General features: G+C 44.6%; 2 protein-coding genes across 7 annotated transcripts in view; one reads left to right on the forward strand and one right to left on the reverse strand.

Moving 5' to 3' along the window:
- The window catches only part of LOC107267222, a 13,167-nt gene extending 568 nt beyond the window's left edge, over positions 1 to 12,599 (forward strand). The window contains exons 2-7 of one of the 5 annotated variants that reach the window (XM_015738641.2): positions 4,125 to 4,209; positions 10,718 to 11,111; positions 11,191 to 11,277; positions 11,381 to 11,821; positions 11,897 to 11,964; positions 12,035 to 12,599. In XM_015738641.2, the coding sequence (XP_015594127.1) occupies positions 11,059 to 11,111; positions 11,191 to 11,277; positions 11,381 to 11,821; positions 11,897 to 11,900 (585 nt within the window). In that variant the 5' untranslated portion in view covers positions 4,125 to 4,209; positions 10,718 to 11,058 and the 3' untranslated portion in view covers positions 11,901 to 11,964; positions 12,035 to 12,599. The remainder of the gene's footprint in view (positions 1 to 4,124; positions 4,210 to 10,717; positions 11,112 to 11,190; positions 11,278 to 11,380; positions 11,822 to 11,896; positions 11,965 to 12,034) is intronic. The other 4 variants (XM_015738642.2, XM_015738643.2, XM_015738644.2 and 1 more) reach the window with 4 other exon arrangements.
- LOC107267221 (connectin) overlaps positions 1 to 15,200 on the reverse strand; it is a 45,485-nt gene that overhangs the window by 29,208 nt on the left and 1,077 nt on the right. Inside the window, exon 1 of one of the 2 annotated variants that reach the window (XM_015738640.2) lies at positions 9,178 to 9,694. The exons of the other annotated variant lie outside the window; for it this stretch is intronic. The gene's annotated coding sequence lies outside the window, so the exon portion shown is untranslated. Of the gene's footprint in view, positions 1 to 9,177; positions 9,695 to 15,200 lie in introns of those variants that run through there. 2 annotated transcript variants of the gene reach the window in all.

Raw genomic sequence — 15,200 nt, forward strand, 5'->3', positions numbered from 1 at the left:
CCGAATACTACCCACCACTACCTCTCATCTATATGTCGTCCTCATCCACCTAACCTAACCTAACCTCACAGCTCTTTTCTATGTTTGACTTTTTTTCCGACTCACTGTGTACGTCACTACACTCTTGTCTCTGTCACGCCACCAGGAAACTCCATTATTCCTATGCATTAAACGATCTGTGAAGGAACCCGGCTGGTGTCCCGTGGCGAACGGATTGCCGTGTGGAGGCCGGGTGTCGAGTTTGGATTAGTACGTCAGTCTCGATGCTATGGGAAGTGATTATTCTCGGTAGAAAATTACTTTGTAAAATTGCAAGCTTCCGTATACTTGTTTTAGCTGCGCTACAAAGCCACTGGGCTCTTAAGTCTTACCAGTCCTCGTTTATTGCGGCGTTGGTCGTAGCTGCGTTTGGTGGGACGCCTAAGGAAAACGTGCGGTTTCAGGTAGTCCGAGAGTGGTTGGCGTGTTAGCTATACTCTGTATATAAATACGCGGCTAAAACGGGAGATCGAGGGCGTAGAATATTATGGGTAGATTTTTATGCGGCGACAACCCTGATGACGAATAGCTGGCGACTCGAGAGCTTGTCAGATTAATTATGCCGAAACTAATTATGCAGCGAAGCCGCTGCGCACATTGCGGACGGGGAGTTCGGGGGTCGTGGAAGGTGAGGGGGGATGCAGGAACAGGAGGGTCGAACCAGGGAAAACGTTCGGACTGCGCACCGGTTGGATTTACGATATTTTCCAGTAGCTACTGAATTATTCCCGTTACCTCATTCCTGTCGTCCCGACGCCGGTAGCTACGTCACGAATTAATACTTCCTCCGCTCTCCTGCCACGTGTCCTGCTCTTTCGTTTTTCGCGCCATCCTTTTGAATATCCGTTCCATATTTTCTTCCCCCTCGCTTTCATCCGCCCTTTAATCCCCCTTTTATGTCTCTTCTGTGCGCGTGAAAAATGTCCGTGTGCTTTAACGTCGTCACGCTATAAAAATAGTTCTAGTCGCGCTATTCCATAAAATGCAAAATATGATACTGAGAGATGAAAAGAAAAAAGTAAAGCGTGCGAATCAAGCTGAAACTTTACGAGAATTTAACGAGGATACAGAAGCGTTCACTCGCGGAGGAACCATTCGTTTATTTATTTTCTTTTATACCACGATTGTCAAACGGCATGAAATTTTTATTAGGTATTGTATTCGGACTTAACCAGTCCTTCTGGTTCATGATCCTCCTCTTCCAGTTACTCCTGCGGTAGCTGGGTAGCTTTAGCTAGAGCCGAAGCTCAGGGGGTAGAGAAAGGACAATTTCAGGCGCTAGGAAATCCTGGGGGAAATGAAAATTTGATGTCCCGTAGTAGCGTGGGGCGTCGCGTCGCCGGGCGACTGCCACTGGTGCTCTGGACAGCCAGTATCCGTAGAGCGGACGGGCCGCAGGCTGGAGTGGGTCCACGTGATCTTAACTGATAATTCGTGCAACCTTATCCAAGGACAGTACTTCTGCTCTGTAATTTATTATAGATTTTAAATATATTCATAGGACACTCATAAGACTGCTCGTATCCGATGCATGGAATCAATGTTTCTGCATTATTCAAAAGTCCAGATACGTCTGGCAGGGTGGACAGAACCTCCCTGCCTCCAATACCTAACACAGTTGAGAGTTCGCCAGTCTTTGCCGTGCCTTCATACCGACTCAATTATTTACACGGTGGCGTCTTTTAGCTGTCTCCTCGGGTTTATCATTCGGCTCTGGAAAATAACATCGGACAGCCTTCCAAGTGGCATTAATGGACACTCCTTATTGCGCTCCTCCGGAGAGTCGAAGGCGGGAGGAACTTCGCTATGGGGTACATAACCCAATTGGAATAAAGTCAGGTTAGGTTGCCGAGAATTTCTAAGATACGTATCTGGAAGATTCTCGAGAAATCTCCCGCGGGTCCCAATGGAACGTCTAATAAACAATATCGATCATCCAGCATTGTCTCCCAGAGTCTCAGACGCAGCGGAAGGATAACAGAGCGAAGCCATCCCCGTCGCCATTGGCTGTTTAGCTGATTGGCTGTTTGACCGGCGAAGCATCGTGACGAGTATCGACGGACAGCGTCTCGGCACGATTTAATTAAAAATAATTAGGATCCGTTTTAACACGGAGACCGCCCGACGTCGATGAAATTGCCATCCTGCTGAGAGTAGACTAACCGGAAATTCATCTTCTGTCGTCCGTTAGAAAATACTTCAGGTCCGTACCAACCCACGTCTAAATCTTGGCACTTCGTTATTTTACAAAGTGGAGACGCACTACGCCCTACACTTATCTACCCTAACGTCTTGCACATCGTCATTGCTACCAACTTCACAGACCGACAACAGCTTCGTCACATCCGTTCCTTTCTCCTTGTTATTTCTTTCCTATCCTTGCTCGAATATATCGGCGAGCGACCCTCCGGGGACCCTTTAAAGTCTTCAAGGAAGTTCCTACGATTTTTCACGGCTTCTGGATCCGTCCGGGAGCAACGGTACCGGCACGTCGTCGCCTTTGCCCCGGGCTGGAAAGATTCTCCTGTAGGAAATATCCTCCCAGATTTATTTATATCCCGGCAGAGGGACGGCGCGGATATCGCAGCTTCGAATTCTCTGCCGTAGCCGATTGGACGTAGGCGAAACGAGATCGTCAGCCTCTTTCTGGTAATTGGATACTCACGTCGTACGCTCTTCAAATGATCCGTGGGTGTCACATATGATAAGCCATACAAGTGATACTAATGGTGTGCCTGTATGCTATAGGAGCGTATAAAAATGTAGCTTTTTCATAAAAATTAATACACGACTCGATACTTTGCTATCTATTCAGATATCTGTATTCACGTCACTTTTCACTATTTACGTCGAAATTGCATGTCCGGCCGATGGGTTCTACTTGAGTTAATTAAATCATCGAGTCGCCCGATAACGTGAATCCAATGAGAATAATATTTCATATCAAAATCAATGAACGAGAGGATAAACAGAGATGGATATAATAATAAACTCAGGGCAATATCGCAATGAGCGACAATAATTTTCACCGTGTGTTTAACAATAGTCAAATCCATTTACACGTGAGCGCTTATCGTTCGATATGTAAAACTATATGGCAGTTTAGCGTACGCTGTGAAATTACGTGGAAAACCGAGGTACCGGTATAGGGAATTCGTAACTGTTGGTCTCGACGCTGCACGGACGCCGGGCGTCGGCGTCGGAAATAAAGGCCCAGATCCAAGTTATGAATCCCGCCTGGTGCAAATGAAGCGAAATTCGAGCGTCCCTACGAATTCCGCGCGAGTTTCAAATATTTTACGGGATTCCTCACGGTGCACTAGCATTAGTACTTATATACGTATATATGTGTGTACAGAGACGGTCGATGACGGTGACCATCCCTTTTCAATTTCCAGCAGTTTCCCTACCCCTAATGCCGTTTCAGAGGGTCTCATTATATTATTGACCAAAGAACTACCCTATGTAGCATAAGCCGTATACTCAATCTATATATCATTGTGGATTACGTTCTGGTCGATATTCTCGTTGGTTTATTAATTAGCGACGTATGAGACTATCAGAATTTTAATAATCTACCAATCGGGAAATTTCATCGTGAAAAACTTATATTTCATTTTTCTATTAATTATGCGTACAATTTATGATTATATTCTAACACGGCCACTTCCCTCGCATATACGTATTCTTGGTCCAGAATTTAACGCTAACTATACTTTAATGGCTCTGGCCTGGTCGCTGTGTTGTTCTTTGGCTGACGCCCAACCTACGCCGGAGCAACCGCAACTGGATTCACTCTGGAGAATCGCGAATTGGCGCATAATTCCTACTGATTGTTTGATAGTTGCGAGCAGCCAAAGTGATTTTCTCTATTTGCCAAATGCTTTGTTATGCACTAACGAGCGGGAGCGCGCGGCCTGGTTAAACATAGCCGGTCGAGAAGCGCGGATTGTGAAAAGCATGGGGTAAAATACAAGCGTGGAGACTCGATGGGAAAACTGGGAAAGTTTTGGGCTTTACGAGTTTCCATTCGAAACTGTATGGATACGTAACAGGTTAATTACGATATTGAATCTCCTACACAGGTATTTACAGCGTCTCGTTCCTCAGCATCACCGCGGATTATACTGCATGCCGTAACAGCGTTATGTAATCACGATAAAATCTGAGGTGGGCACATATAATAATAATATATACAGTTATAATCTCGTCAAAGAATATCTTTCCATTTTCCATTGCATCTTCAACGATCGTGATTGACAATATTATTTCAATAAGATAAATCTCGTAAATTGCATCCGACGAGGCAGTCGGTAGAATCCGCAGCAATACTTTGCTCGAGATACAAATTGCAAAAGTATGAAAATTATTAAATAAACATGGGGTGGAATATCGATTCGTCATTGGAGAATTCGAAATCTGCCCGAGTCCACAAGAAGTTCTGACAACTTGTGCAACCGCGGCCATTGTGAATGAATAATCGAGCGGGGCAGCGGAGAGGACACGATGGCAGGAGTCATTTATTTGTTATCATGAAAAAATAAAGCCCTAAGGTCCTGACCCCGTGACGTCATACCACCTTGAGGGTGCAGCAACAGTAGTAGTGGTGCTAGTAGTGACGTCATAGAGCGCCACATGACATAGTACAGTGAATCGGTACGCTTAGGATTTAGGGTGCGGGAAGACGAGGGTAGAGTTTAGACGGGACGGATGGGGATCGCGTAGGGGTTGGGATTTCTCTTCAAAGGGCGATTTGTCGACAGTCGACATGACAAAGACATTAGTCCGTTCGTAGCCGCGACTCCCTTTTCCTGCACCATTAAGAAGAGGAGACGAGAGAAAAAAGGAGGTCGAAGGGGCAGCGGCAGGACCCGGAGCACGCAGGCTTCCAGGGAGGCTGCGACCCCCGCAGCATCCCGCGGAATTTCCGCTAAGTGATCTCAAAGGATGTCACGGTGGGACAAATTGATTTTTCCAACCCCTCTTAAGGGGTGCAGCAGTACCATTAGCAGGCTCGACAGTACTTTGTCCCAGAAGCAGAAGTACAGTGCACGCTGCAGGCTATCAATAATATAACAATCATAATGAAGCAAGATCAAAAGTTGGAGCATCCAATCACCAAGTTATCGAATTGCTGTGATCGATCTTAAAGAAAGTAAAAACGTTAGTTTTCGATTGAAAAAAAAAATATTAACAGGAAAGCACGTGACGTCCCCGTCGCATCTTATTGTTGCGCGACCATGCTACTTCCGGTGGTGCAAATCCTCGAGGGATCTAACTCCCACTCGACCGCCCATACGCTTTAATCAATTTCCTGCTATTTGTGCTGCAGACGCGCGTGCACCAGGCTTTCCCGGCTTCGGTGTCTTTGTCTTCCTGGGAACTTCCGGAAAGCGATGACTTCCCAGTAACAAATGCAAACAGCTCGCTGTTGTCCCCAGTGGAGGAACAATAAGAATAAGGAAGTGGACCTATTACCTCTTATGACCCTCTCTAAACAATTTAGTTTACTTGCTTCCATTATTTTTATCTCCCGAGCGTATGGTACCGTAACAGGTATGTACAGAGCTATTAAGCTCACAGTTGGCAGGATCAATAATACAGTTGGACAATAGAGATTCGGGTAAGACGGGACCTCGATGACGTCCCTTGCTCAACGTTCCTTGCACCCGTCCGTAAGATACTCCATCCAAGTCTGTTTCTTTAGATTGATCTTTGTTTACACGTTACCCCTATAGATTCAGAGAACACTTTACTCTCGTGCATCGAAGATGCCGGGTATCCATAGGGGAGTAAGCCCGCCTCTTATGGTAGGAGGTAAACGATAAATGTATTTTCAGGCTCTCTCTATCGTGAAACGTCAGGACGCCCAGCGTCTGAGGAAGGGCTCTGACTGCTCTCGGCGAGGATCCATTCAGGAGGAATTCCCAATAAGCCGTCCGCGAGTCTCATCGAAGTAGAGGAAGACAAAGAGGGTATACGAGTGGGAGTGAGCAAGTGAGAGAGATACCGGGGAAAGGATGAGAGAGAGAGAGAGAGAGAGAGAGAGAGAGAGAGAGAGAAATGCAGGGACTGATCGAAACGAATCTACAGAGGAAAGTTTCGTGGCGCAAACGGCAACCGGGCAGATCGCCTACGAATGATTTGCTGCAGGACAAACATTTCCAATCAGCGACAGAAAAGCAAAGGCAGAAGGTAGGCGCTATCGCGCGAGAGTGACAGAGTTGGTATAGATGAAAAGAGAAAGAGAGAGGACCGACTGTTTATAGGTAGAGAGATGAGAGAATCCAGAAGTCGTGCTGTTGCCTTTAGGGTGAATAGAGAATCCATCGAGGAACCTGACTCCTAAAGGGACGCTGTAAGGGGTGCAATGGTACAGAGAGGGATGGTCGAACTTTTCCTCGACTCGATTTTTATCCCGTTACCAGAGGCGAATTAGTACGGACATAGCGAGGTTTAGAAATTAGATTTTCTCTAACGCCAGATGTTTTCCTCATCCTCTCTTCCTTCTGTCTGCCCTTCCGTCCTATCGCCACCTTCCCATATCAACCCTCCTGAATTCCATGCTTTTCCGGCCCAACCGCCGTATCCCTCTTCTAGCCTATTTTTTTTCTATTCGCCCTTGTTAACCAGAAAAAGAGTAATGACAACATAATACACGTACAGTTCGGGCCAGAAGTAAAGTTCAAATGATAAATGCAGTAAAACTTCAAGCAGGTAAGTATGCTTTAATATCACAATGAGGTAGTATAGCACGCGATATAAGGAATTGGTAGGTATGAGCCGCGACGGAGTCCCCGAGGAAAATGGTGGAATAGAAACGCGTAGATCCCCGGGTACGTTTCAATAAATAACTTTTATGTTCGCCGCAGTGCCGTAAAAATGGTACCTGCTACTGCTGGCAGCCGAGGTATCATCAGCAGTTACTAGAAAATCTAGTAGAACGATCGGTATCATCGGTAATGTTAGAGCATTAATCGTGAATGGACCCCATACGTAGATATATATATACGTACAGTGACATTGGGCCCCATGCACTTTTCTAATTTCTATTTCCGCTTCCCATCCTGGCATGACACATAGTCCCTAGTCCCATAATCTTTCTAGCAGTGGATGTATGCGCTTACGCACTTACACGTACACGCTATATATCCGCTACGATACATATGGATAAATGCAATACGCAAGCACGGGGATCCGCGTGTGGATCCGTTACCGGCGCATGGACGACTTCACGCTCGACTTGGTTCTAGCCGAGTGAGTCGAAAGCTCACTACGTGCGATTGGATAATCCGTTTCTATAACGGGTGACCCCAAAGGGAACGGGACATGCAAGACGATAAATCTCGATTTTCTGGGGGAGAAGTTTTGGGGATGAAAAAAAAAATATTCGGCAATTCAGTACGACCGTCATGGATGCTTGCTCTGCCCTTTTTCACGTTGGTATGAATGCTAAGCATCCCCTTAGATATTTTCCGTGTCATTGATCTTGAGATACCTGAGAATTGGAGGATGGTATTTTTGGATGTGATATTTTGTAGGCAATTGGGATTCCAGAAGTTATCAGTCCTAATTGTATTAACGACGTGCTATCGATGTATTATCGAAAAAAATGTATTATCGATGTCCACCATATCGTAAAATAACACTCGCGTATATAAAGAGTAGCGTGATAACCATCGCGCGTTCAATAATTCAAGCGGCTGCCTTCTAATGAAGACGCAATTACACTGAAATACTTGGATACTTGAATCAAAGGGGTGTGCAGGAACCCTTCCCGTTAATAATTGTCCATGGATATAATGGCAGGTATGCTAAACAAAAGGTAACGAACGTTTGTCATAATTAATGTAAATGGCTTTCTACTACCTGTAAATCCTTCGACTATTCTAGATCTTGCCACGGCTCTTTGTGTTAAGCATTGTTTGAGACGAGGGAGAGATAGTAGTGGAGAGAGCGAGAGAGAAAGAGAGAGAGAGAGAGAGGGAGAGAGGGGGGATCGTACCACGCTATCGAGAAATTTTATACTAACGGAGAATCAGAACCAGAGGGGTGGTGCGATCGCGACAAGAGGGGTGGGATAAAACGCCAAAGCCGAACCAAAAGTACAGTCGAAGGTAAAAGAGAAAGAGAGTAATGGTCGTGGAAGATCTATCGGCTACCCTTAACATCGCGGGAATTTTAAACTGGGACTTAAATTTACCCCCGAAACGAAACCCGATAAGAAGAGTGACGTTAGTAGGGGTTGAACGATAGGGGGTCTGGACCACTTAAACGAGGATCAAGATGATCTCTTTTGCACCATATCCTGAGAACGCTTTTTGCATACTCATCTATCTGTCATAGGTTATACGGATGCCGTTTTGGTATAAATAAAAAAAAAGTGCGTCACGAGGTTAAAGAGCCATTTTAATCCCCTATACTAAAATGGTGGCTGTGTCACGTGTCATTTGTCACCGCTGGTAACGATGATCGAGGAGTGGATCACCCGTAACAAGAGGGACGCTCTTTGCACTGTATATACAGTACGTACTGGGTGTCCTAGTAATAAAGTCGAAATTTGTCGAAAACCATTGAGAAAAGGGTGGGGCGGTACAGACTGAATTCGCATTGTCCGAAAGCAAGTCGCATGTCGGTCTTGCCGTCTGCGACTATACTTCATAGCTCGTGTCGCATGCAAGTTTAATCTTCTGGAAGTAACGCAAATGCAGTGCTGGGACTGTGGCGGGATCTGAATAATGCATTTATATGTCCACACGGATATGCGCCGGTGCGAATGCCTCGCGAGGATACGACAGTTATTGTGCAACGCCCTGTATCTCGTTGCAACGCCTACGTTATCTGTCCGCCTAACCTACAGAAGTCGCATTCACTCAATCCTGGAAAAGTTTCACGTTTCAATCAATGAATGAATCGAGTGAGTGGAACTACAATGCATTCAGGAATACCAGTTGTGTGTATACAATACTAAGCACTATAGAAATACACCGCAAGCATCTAATTCCAGATTGGCTTGAAGATTGCGCAGTGAGCAAACCTAACCTAAAGTTAGAATTACCGTTAACTTCACAGCCACTTCTGTAGGCACTAGTTTCCCAGAGTGCAGATGCGTCTATATACATGTATATTTATACGTACACCCTCGGCAAAGTAGGTAAGTTTGTATTTTCCATTTGAGACAAGTTCCTCCGCGCGTTACTTCTCCAAAATTTCTTGAGTCCTTTACAGCCTTTCCAGAAAGATGTGTATAGGCGGCGATGTAAGCACTCCGGCCGATTGCACGCCGTAGAGGATTAGTTCAGGAACGAGACCCCACTCTTGGAGCGTATTGCTCCATCCGTTACTGTATAATGCCCGCCGATATCCCATCTCAAAAGGTTATTATATGTATAAGCCATTCCCCTACACATAGTAGCACGATAAACAGTTGTCCCAACATCCCGTGCGAAATGACATACCGCGCGGAATAGGTTAGGTCAATTCCAATGCAGCCTTGTGTAGTAAGGAATATGCGGGAATGGCCGAAGACGGCTCCCGTAACGTGAGGCTCCTCGACAGTCGGCTTTTGCAAATTTCATTGGCGATTTCTACAGGCTTTCGCGAAATTATCGTGACGTGCATCTGCACTATTCCGCAGAGTATCCGTTCACCCGTCGCTACGTCACGAACACTAGTCGAGACGGTGTTCGACGATTTACGAGAATACCCAAAGGCGACGGTGCTGCCGAGACCTCCAAAGTTTCATGACGGACGGAGAGGGAACTACTAGACGGTTTGAATATCATTGGCGCTTCTCGATTTTAACTGCGGACAATACTTTTGCCAATGGCGTCCCGTGCAGGATTATAACCCCAGTCTACGGGCCGAATAAAATTCGGCTTATTTTAATACCCCTTCGCAAGAAGTTTCTCTCGGTATCGTCAACCCCATGGCTTACCTATCTATCCCGTTCTGCGCCCTTTCCTTATACTTTCGCCTTTCTCTTACTCGTTCCCCCTTTTACTTGAAAATCGCACGCTCTTCTCGTGGGACGAAGAGTCGACTAAAATCCGATAGGTCGTATCTTCGCTCTTGGATAAAGTGCTGTTTCTCATCCTGTCAAACCTTCTGAATATATCAGGAAAATGTCAAACTAGATAATTTCATAGATACGTAACATGGATATAGGCATATACTCTGTACTTGGAGATTGAAAATGTTGGGGGTTGTTGATGATAATCGAATTAGGCAGGAGCATCGATTAATTCTAGAAGGGTCCTCGATCATGCGAATACGAGTCCTTCTGGCGAGTTGGAATAATTCCTGTATAAATCTTTCGAATAAATCTCTGTAGCTAGCTCCACCCACTTCGCACGGATGATTCTGAAGATTCTACCATTATCAATTAACTTGAAATTGAATTAACGTGAATGGCGCTCGAATTAGGCATTCATTCGACTGAAATGGACTCCATATGGGAGAGCCTAGAGGGCCTTTAGTCTAAAGTGCGTTACAAAAGTCAAGTAGCCCGCGAGTGGCGGACACCGCGGGTGAAAGCCCATTGTTGCGTCAACACATATGTCCAAAAGAGCATAAAGGAGCTTGCCCATATGTCTATCATTTATATCCAATAGAGCAGTTAGAATATCGATCTACAATAAATTTCTTTATGAACTATATTTGACTTTCTGTTAACCAGGATGAATTGAACCATGTCCTACAGCATCTGGTAAAATTATCCAGGTATACCTGGGGCTCCAGTTCGGAGTATTTTTGAGAGACGGATCCCCGTGACAAGGTCAACCCTTCGATCCTGAGATGAAGTACGTCAGTAAGAGTTTTGGTCTAAAGAATTTTTGTCAGTTCAAAGTAAATCACACTGTTAGAAACTGTACAGGATTTGTCCGGATGGACACCTGCTTTCCATTGGAATTTCACCTGTAGTCGCAGGCAAATCTTCCAAGGACTTAGCAAACTCGTGAGGTCTTTTACCTAGCTTCTATGTAGCTACCTGACCACCAGAGGAACCTGGACCAAATAATGGAAAATTTTCTCGAAAACTCAACAGACCCAACAGGCAGGTGCGTTCTCAGGTATGTATAGAGAAGATTCAGGATCCTCGAGACCAGTTTCTTTTCTTGTTTCTATCTCCCTACCTTTGCTACCTTGCAGAAAAAGGAAACATAAAGGTGGATCCACAATGCCTAAAGGTTGCTGTGCCTTCAATATCCTCCTGCTAATACCTGCCGAGGACATCAGGTAAATCCAGCCTCTACAAGACAGCCAGTTTCAGTTCCTCTGCCATAGCTATTCTTTTCATAGACCTGGGTCAGTTTTCATTAAACCATCCTTTTTGTTCTAGCACTACAACCTACTCAGACCATACGACTGCCACAAAGGAGAAATGCAACGCGATTACTACTAAGGATCTATTTCCGTTGGAATTCAGGTCAAAGGAGAATCGCAACGTGCTTTACAAATATTTGGAACACTTAGCAACCGGCCCAGTCTTTCTTATTTATACAAGGAGGGAAATCATGATTACAAACGTATTCCACGAAAGAGCCATGCCCAGCAAAACCCACAAATGTCACAGATATCCATTTGCGCACCCGTGCAGCGTACGGTTCCTATGGTGGAGTCATCGAAATTTCTCAAGAGGAAGTTTGCCGACTTATTTGTTTTCACAAACTGCGCAACCTCATCCGACTATTACGCTTCACGGCGTGACCTTTGACACTGACCAATTTCAAAGCATCTTACAAGATAACGCTCCGATAGCGGCTCGTCTCACATACTGTCGGCAAGTTGCACAGAAAAGAGAGTGAAAATGAAATCCCTTTTATTTTAGTCTAATCAAACACTCTTCATCCAACAGATAAAAGAGACCAGTCGCTGAGATCTGTCGGGCATTTTTATGTTCTTCGGGTAAAAGATCAAGTCCAGGTATATTTGGATGATAATTAAATATATACGATCTCCCATGGTTGCTATACCTGATCTTGTCCTTTTACAGGAGCTGAACTGTCCTGACGAACATCATCTTTATGGTAGCTGCCATTGAGCATAGTTATAAAGGAGAAAGATAAGCTGTCCTTTGACCAGGATAAAATATATTTACTAAAGCGATACTTCAAGATACTTGTATTTGTACTGCGAGAACGAAGAAGTTACAACGTGGCCGGTAAAAGTAATTCCAGAAAGTGTGGTAATATTTATATTTATAATATCGAATTTATTGGACATTAAACCGGTCTGATCGACGACTCAAGCTCGTTTTCCGAGAGCGAGATAATAAAAATGTGAATGATCAAGGACTTTCAGATAAAACGATTATTGAAATGGCCACCTCTCTTCTTCCTTGCACACTCGTGTGGCTGAGGTATAAATCAGCTTGTAGACTCTGGAGGTTTCCAAATTAAAGACGAGAGCCAGAGAAGAGAGTGGAGACGAAAGATATGGACCGAAAGACTGTGGAACCTTAGAAGAGTGTGAACCGGAGATAAATCTCATTATGCAGCTTAATCGATACGATTCGTGCTGGTTTTTCGCTACGCTCATACTATACTATTAATATAACTAGTATGACTACTACTGTCGACGCTACTATTCCTGCACCCTCTTTTGCTTTTTTTTTATCCCTTTTCTCCGTTCGTTACCTTGTACTATGAATCACCGTTTAGCCGTTGCGTGCAGCGTCAAATGGCGAATTCATTTTTCACGTCGCCGGTTGATTGATACAAATGTGATCTCCCGTGGTGAAATGCAGATTCCCAAATCGAGAGAGGAAAAAGAGGGTGTGCAGTGGCGAGGAGGGGGGGGGGGCTGAGACTGTAAAAGAGAAATAAATAGATAGAGAATAGAATTGAAATAGGGCGAAAGAGAGAGAGGGAGGAACTTTGAAAAATATTTTTTACCCTTTGAAACACGATTTGTTCCTGCACCTTGACGTAGCGTCGAGTCCAGGCCTGCCGAAGTCGTCCGTTGAAAACGTCGCGACGGCCGGCATCGTTTTTAAAGCCATTAGGGTCTCGATGGATTTTGAAAGGGGAGAATGCTAGTAGACAGGGTAGAAGGGGGGTTTGGTAGATATGGGGGGGAGTAATTTTTAAAATTCAATCATCGCAGCCTGACGGGCAAAAGCCACGGGAAAAAAAGTAGCGAATGAAAGAGATAGAAGAGAGAATAATAAACTTAAGAGAAAATTCTCTTGATGATACTTCGATCGGTTTTGGGAAGTCAAGCGATGAAGGAAAGAATGAAGTGACCACTTCAAGATGCAGTTCTTCTTCTTTATAAGATTTTTACCTTGTATATATAGACATACCTCAATGTTATATATCCCACTTAAGTACCAAAGTGCCGACGTAAATCTTGGCTTTCTCGTTCCAATGAAATCTCTCCTATATGTTTTCTTCGCGTATGACAAATAAATAAGTCAGCGACGGCGTCAAGAGCCTGTACGTTTCCAGATCCCACTCGCAGCATCCCCTCAGTCAACTATCTGGACCGTTGAGGGATCCGTGTAAATATTAGGATTCAAAATCTTGTTTTAGCTGTAATCTCGGAACAAGATTAGGGATAGACCGAGCGCGGTGTACAGTGAGAAAAAAAAGGTCCAAGTCTTTCGAATGACTTGGAGAGAGAATTTAAAGGCTATTTTCAAGAGAGCGATTAAGTCGACGCGGATGGACCATGACCTATTGTTAGTGGGAGTCGCGTGATTCTATTGTATGCAAAGGTCCAAGTGAATAAAAAGAGAAAATAAAGAGAGGAGGGCACGACCTCGGAGAGGATTACAAGTAAAATGGCAAGAGCGAAGCGTGACAGGAGCATCTTAAAAGAGCGAGCGAGCGAAGGAATGAGAGAGAGAAGGAGAGAAGCCCGTACCAAAGGAATTCTCCCGTAAACGAAAATCGTCGACAAGGGTCCCCGACGCCGAACGACGTCGTCGAACGTAAACCTCATTGTTAGGCACGGCGTGGGTGTAGGAGGTGAGTCCTTCTTTGTATTTATTTATCGCCCATAGAAATATGGTTACACGTGACATGGCCTAAATTTCCCTAAGTAGGAAGCCACTACAGTTCAAGAATAATCGGCTGGATCGGTCGATGCTTTTAGAGCTACGCAATCATGATTTCTGGCATCACTGTTAGTATTCGTAAATCAATTAAGAACGTCGCTTATTGAGAACTAAAGTAATGCTTATTTATAGAATACGCCCTTTTACTTCATTTTGCATATGGGCTTATATATTATATATGTAGGTACTCACTTTAGTACAACTCTCATTGTCAATGTGGTACCTATTCGCTATTCGCTAACACGGAAGCCATTTGGTATACAAGACCAACGACAACAAGATGGACCAACAAATCGGACGACGCGAACAGCCTGCGGTCGATTCTACCCGTAATGTACGGATCTCGCGCGTTGTTGGTCTAATTCGAAATATCATTAGAGACCGAATGGATTTTCCTCCGTTTCGACTGGTCTATGACATTGCATTTCACGATTTAGTGCGTTTTGACGCTGTGCGTTAATTGAAGCATCGAACATGCGTTTGCCATTCATATCGAAGAGCCTCTCTTATAATGGCAATGAACGTAGTTTGGCAGTCATTTACAATTGGAGACAGGACGGTAACAAACAGTAGATACGAGAGAGATATAGGGCATGAGTTATTGTAATAGAGAGAGAAAGAGAGAGAGAGAGAGAGAGAGAGAGAGAGAGAGAGAGAGAGAGAGAGAGAGAGAGAGAGAGAGAGAGAGAGAGTGAGTGACATACTTTAAGGGTGTTAGATCGAAAGTGTTCCGTCATGTCGCTTGAATTTCCTAAAGCCTAACAGCAATTGGGTGCACTTGCAGCTGCGATTTATTTAGATGCACATCATTACCTTTTCGCGGAGGTTATCGGGCGAGTTTTCATGTACATTCTCCTGGAATTCTTATTCATGTTAGTCGTTTCATGCGGAACAGCCTATATGGAGTAGTTTTATACGTACATGTATGAAATATCGTAGGAATTCGTATGCGAGGTAAAATTTAAAGGATGAGACGCCGCCGTGCGGATCAGTATTAAAGTCGTGGAATTGAATCGTCAGAAATCCTTTGGGCTGATTTGCATTGCCCGTGACGAATGCGCAAAGCGGCTCTCTTAATCGCGTGAATAAATCCGTATGT

This window comes from Cephus cinctus, unplaced genomic scaffold, assembly GCF_000341935.2.
Source record: "Cephus cinctus unplaced genomic scaffold, Ccin1 Ccin1_scaffold0351, whole genome shotgun sequence".
Classification (NCBI taxonomy): domain Eukaryota; kingdom Metazoa; phylum Arthropoda; class Insecta; order Hymenoptera; family Cephidae; genus Cephus; species Cephus cinctus.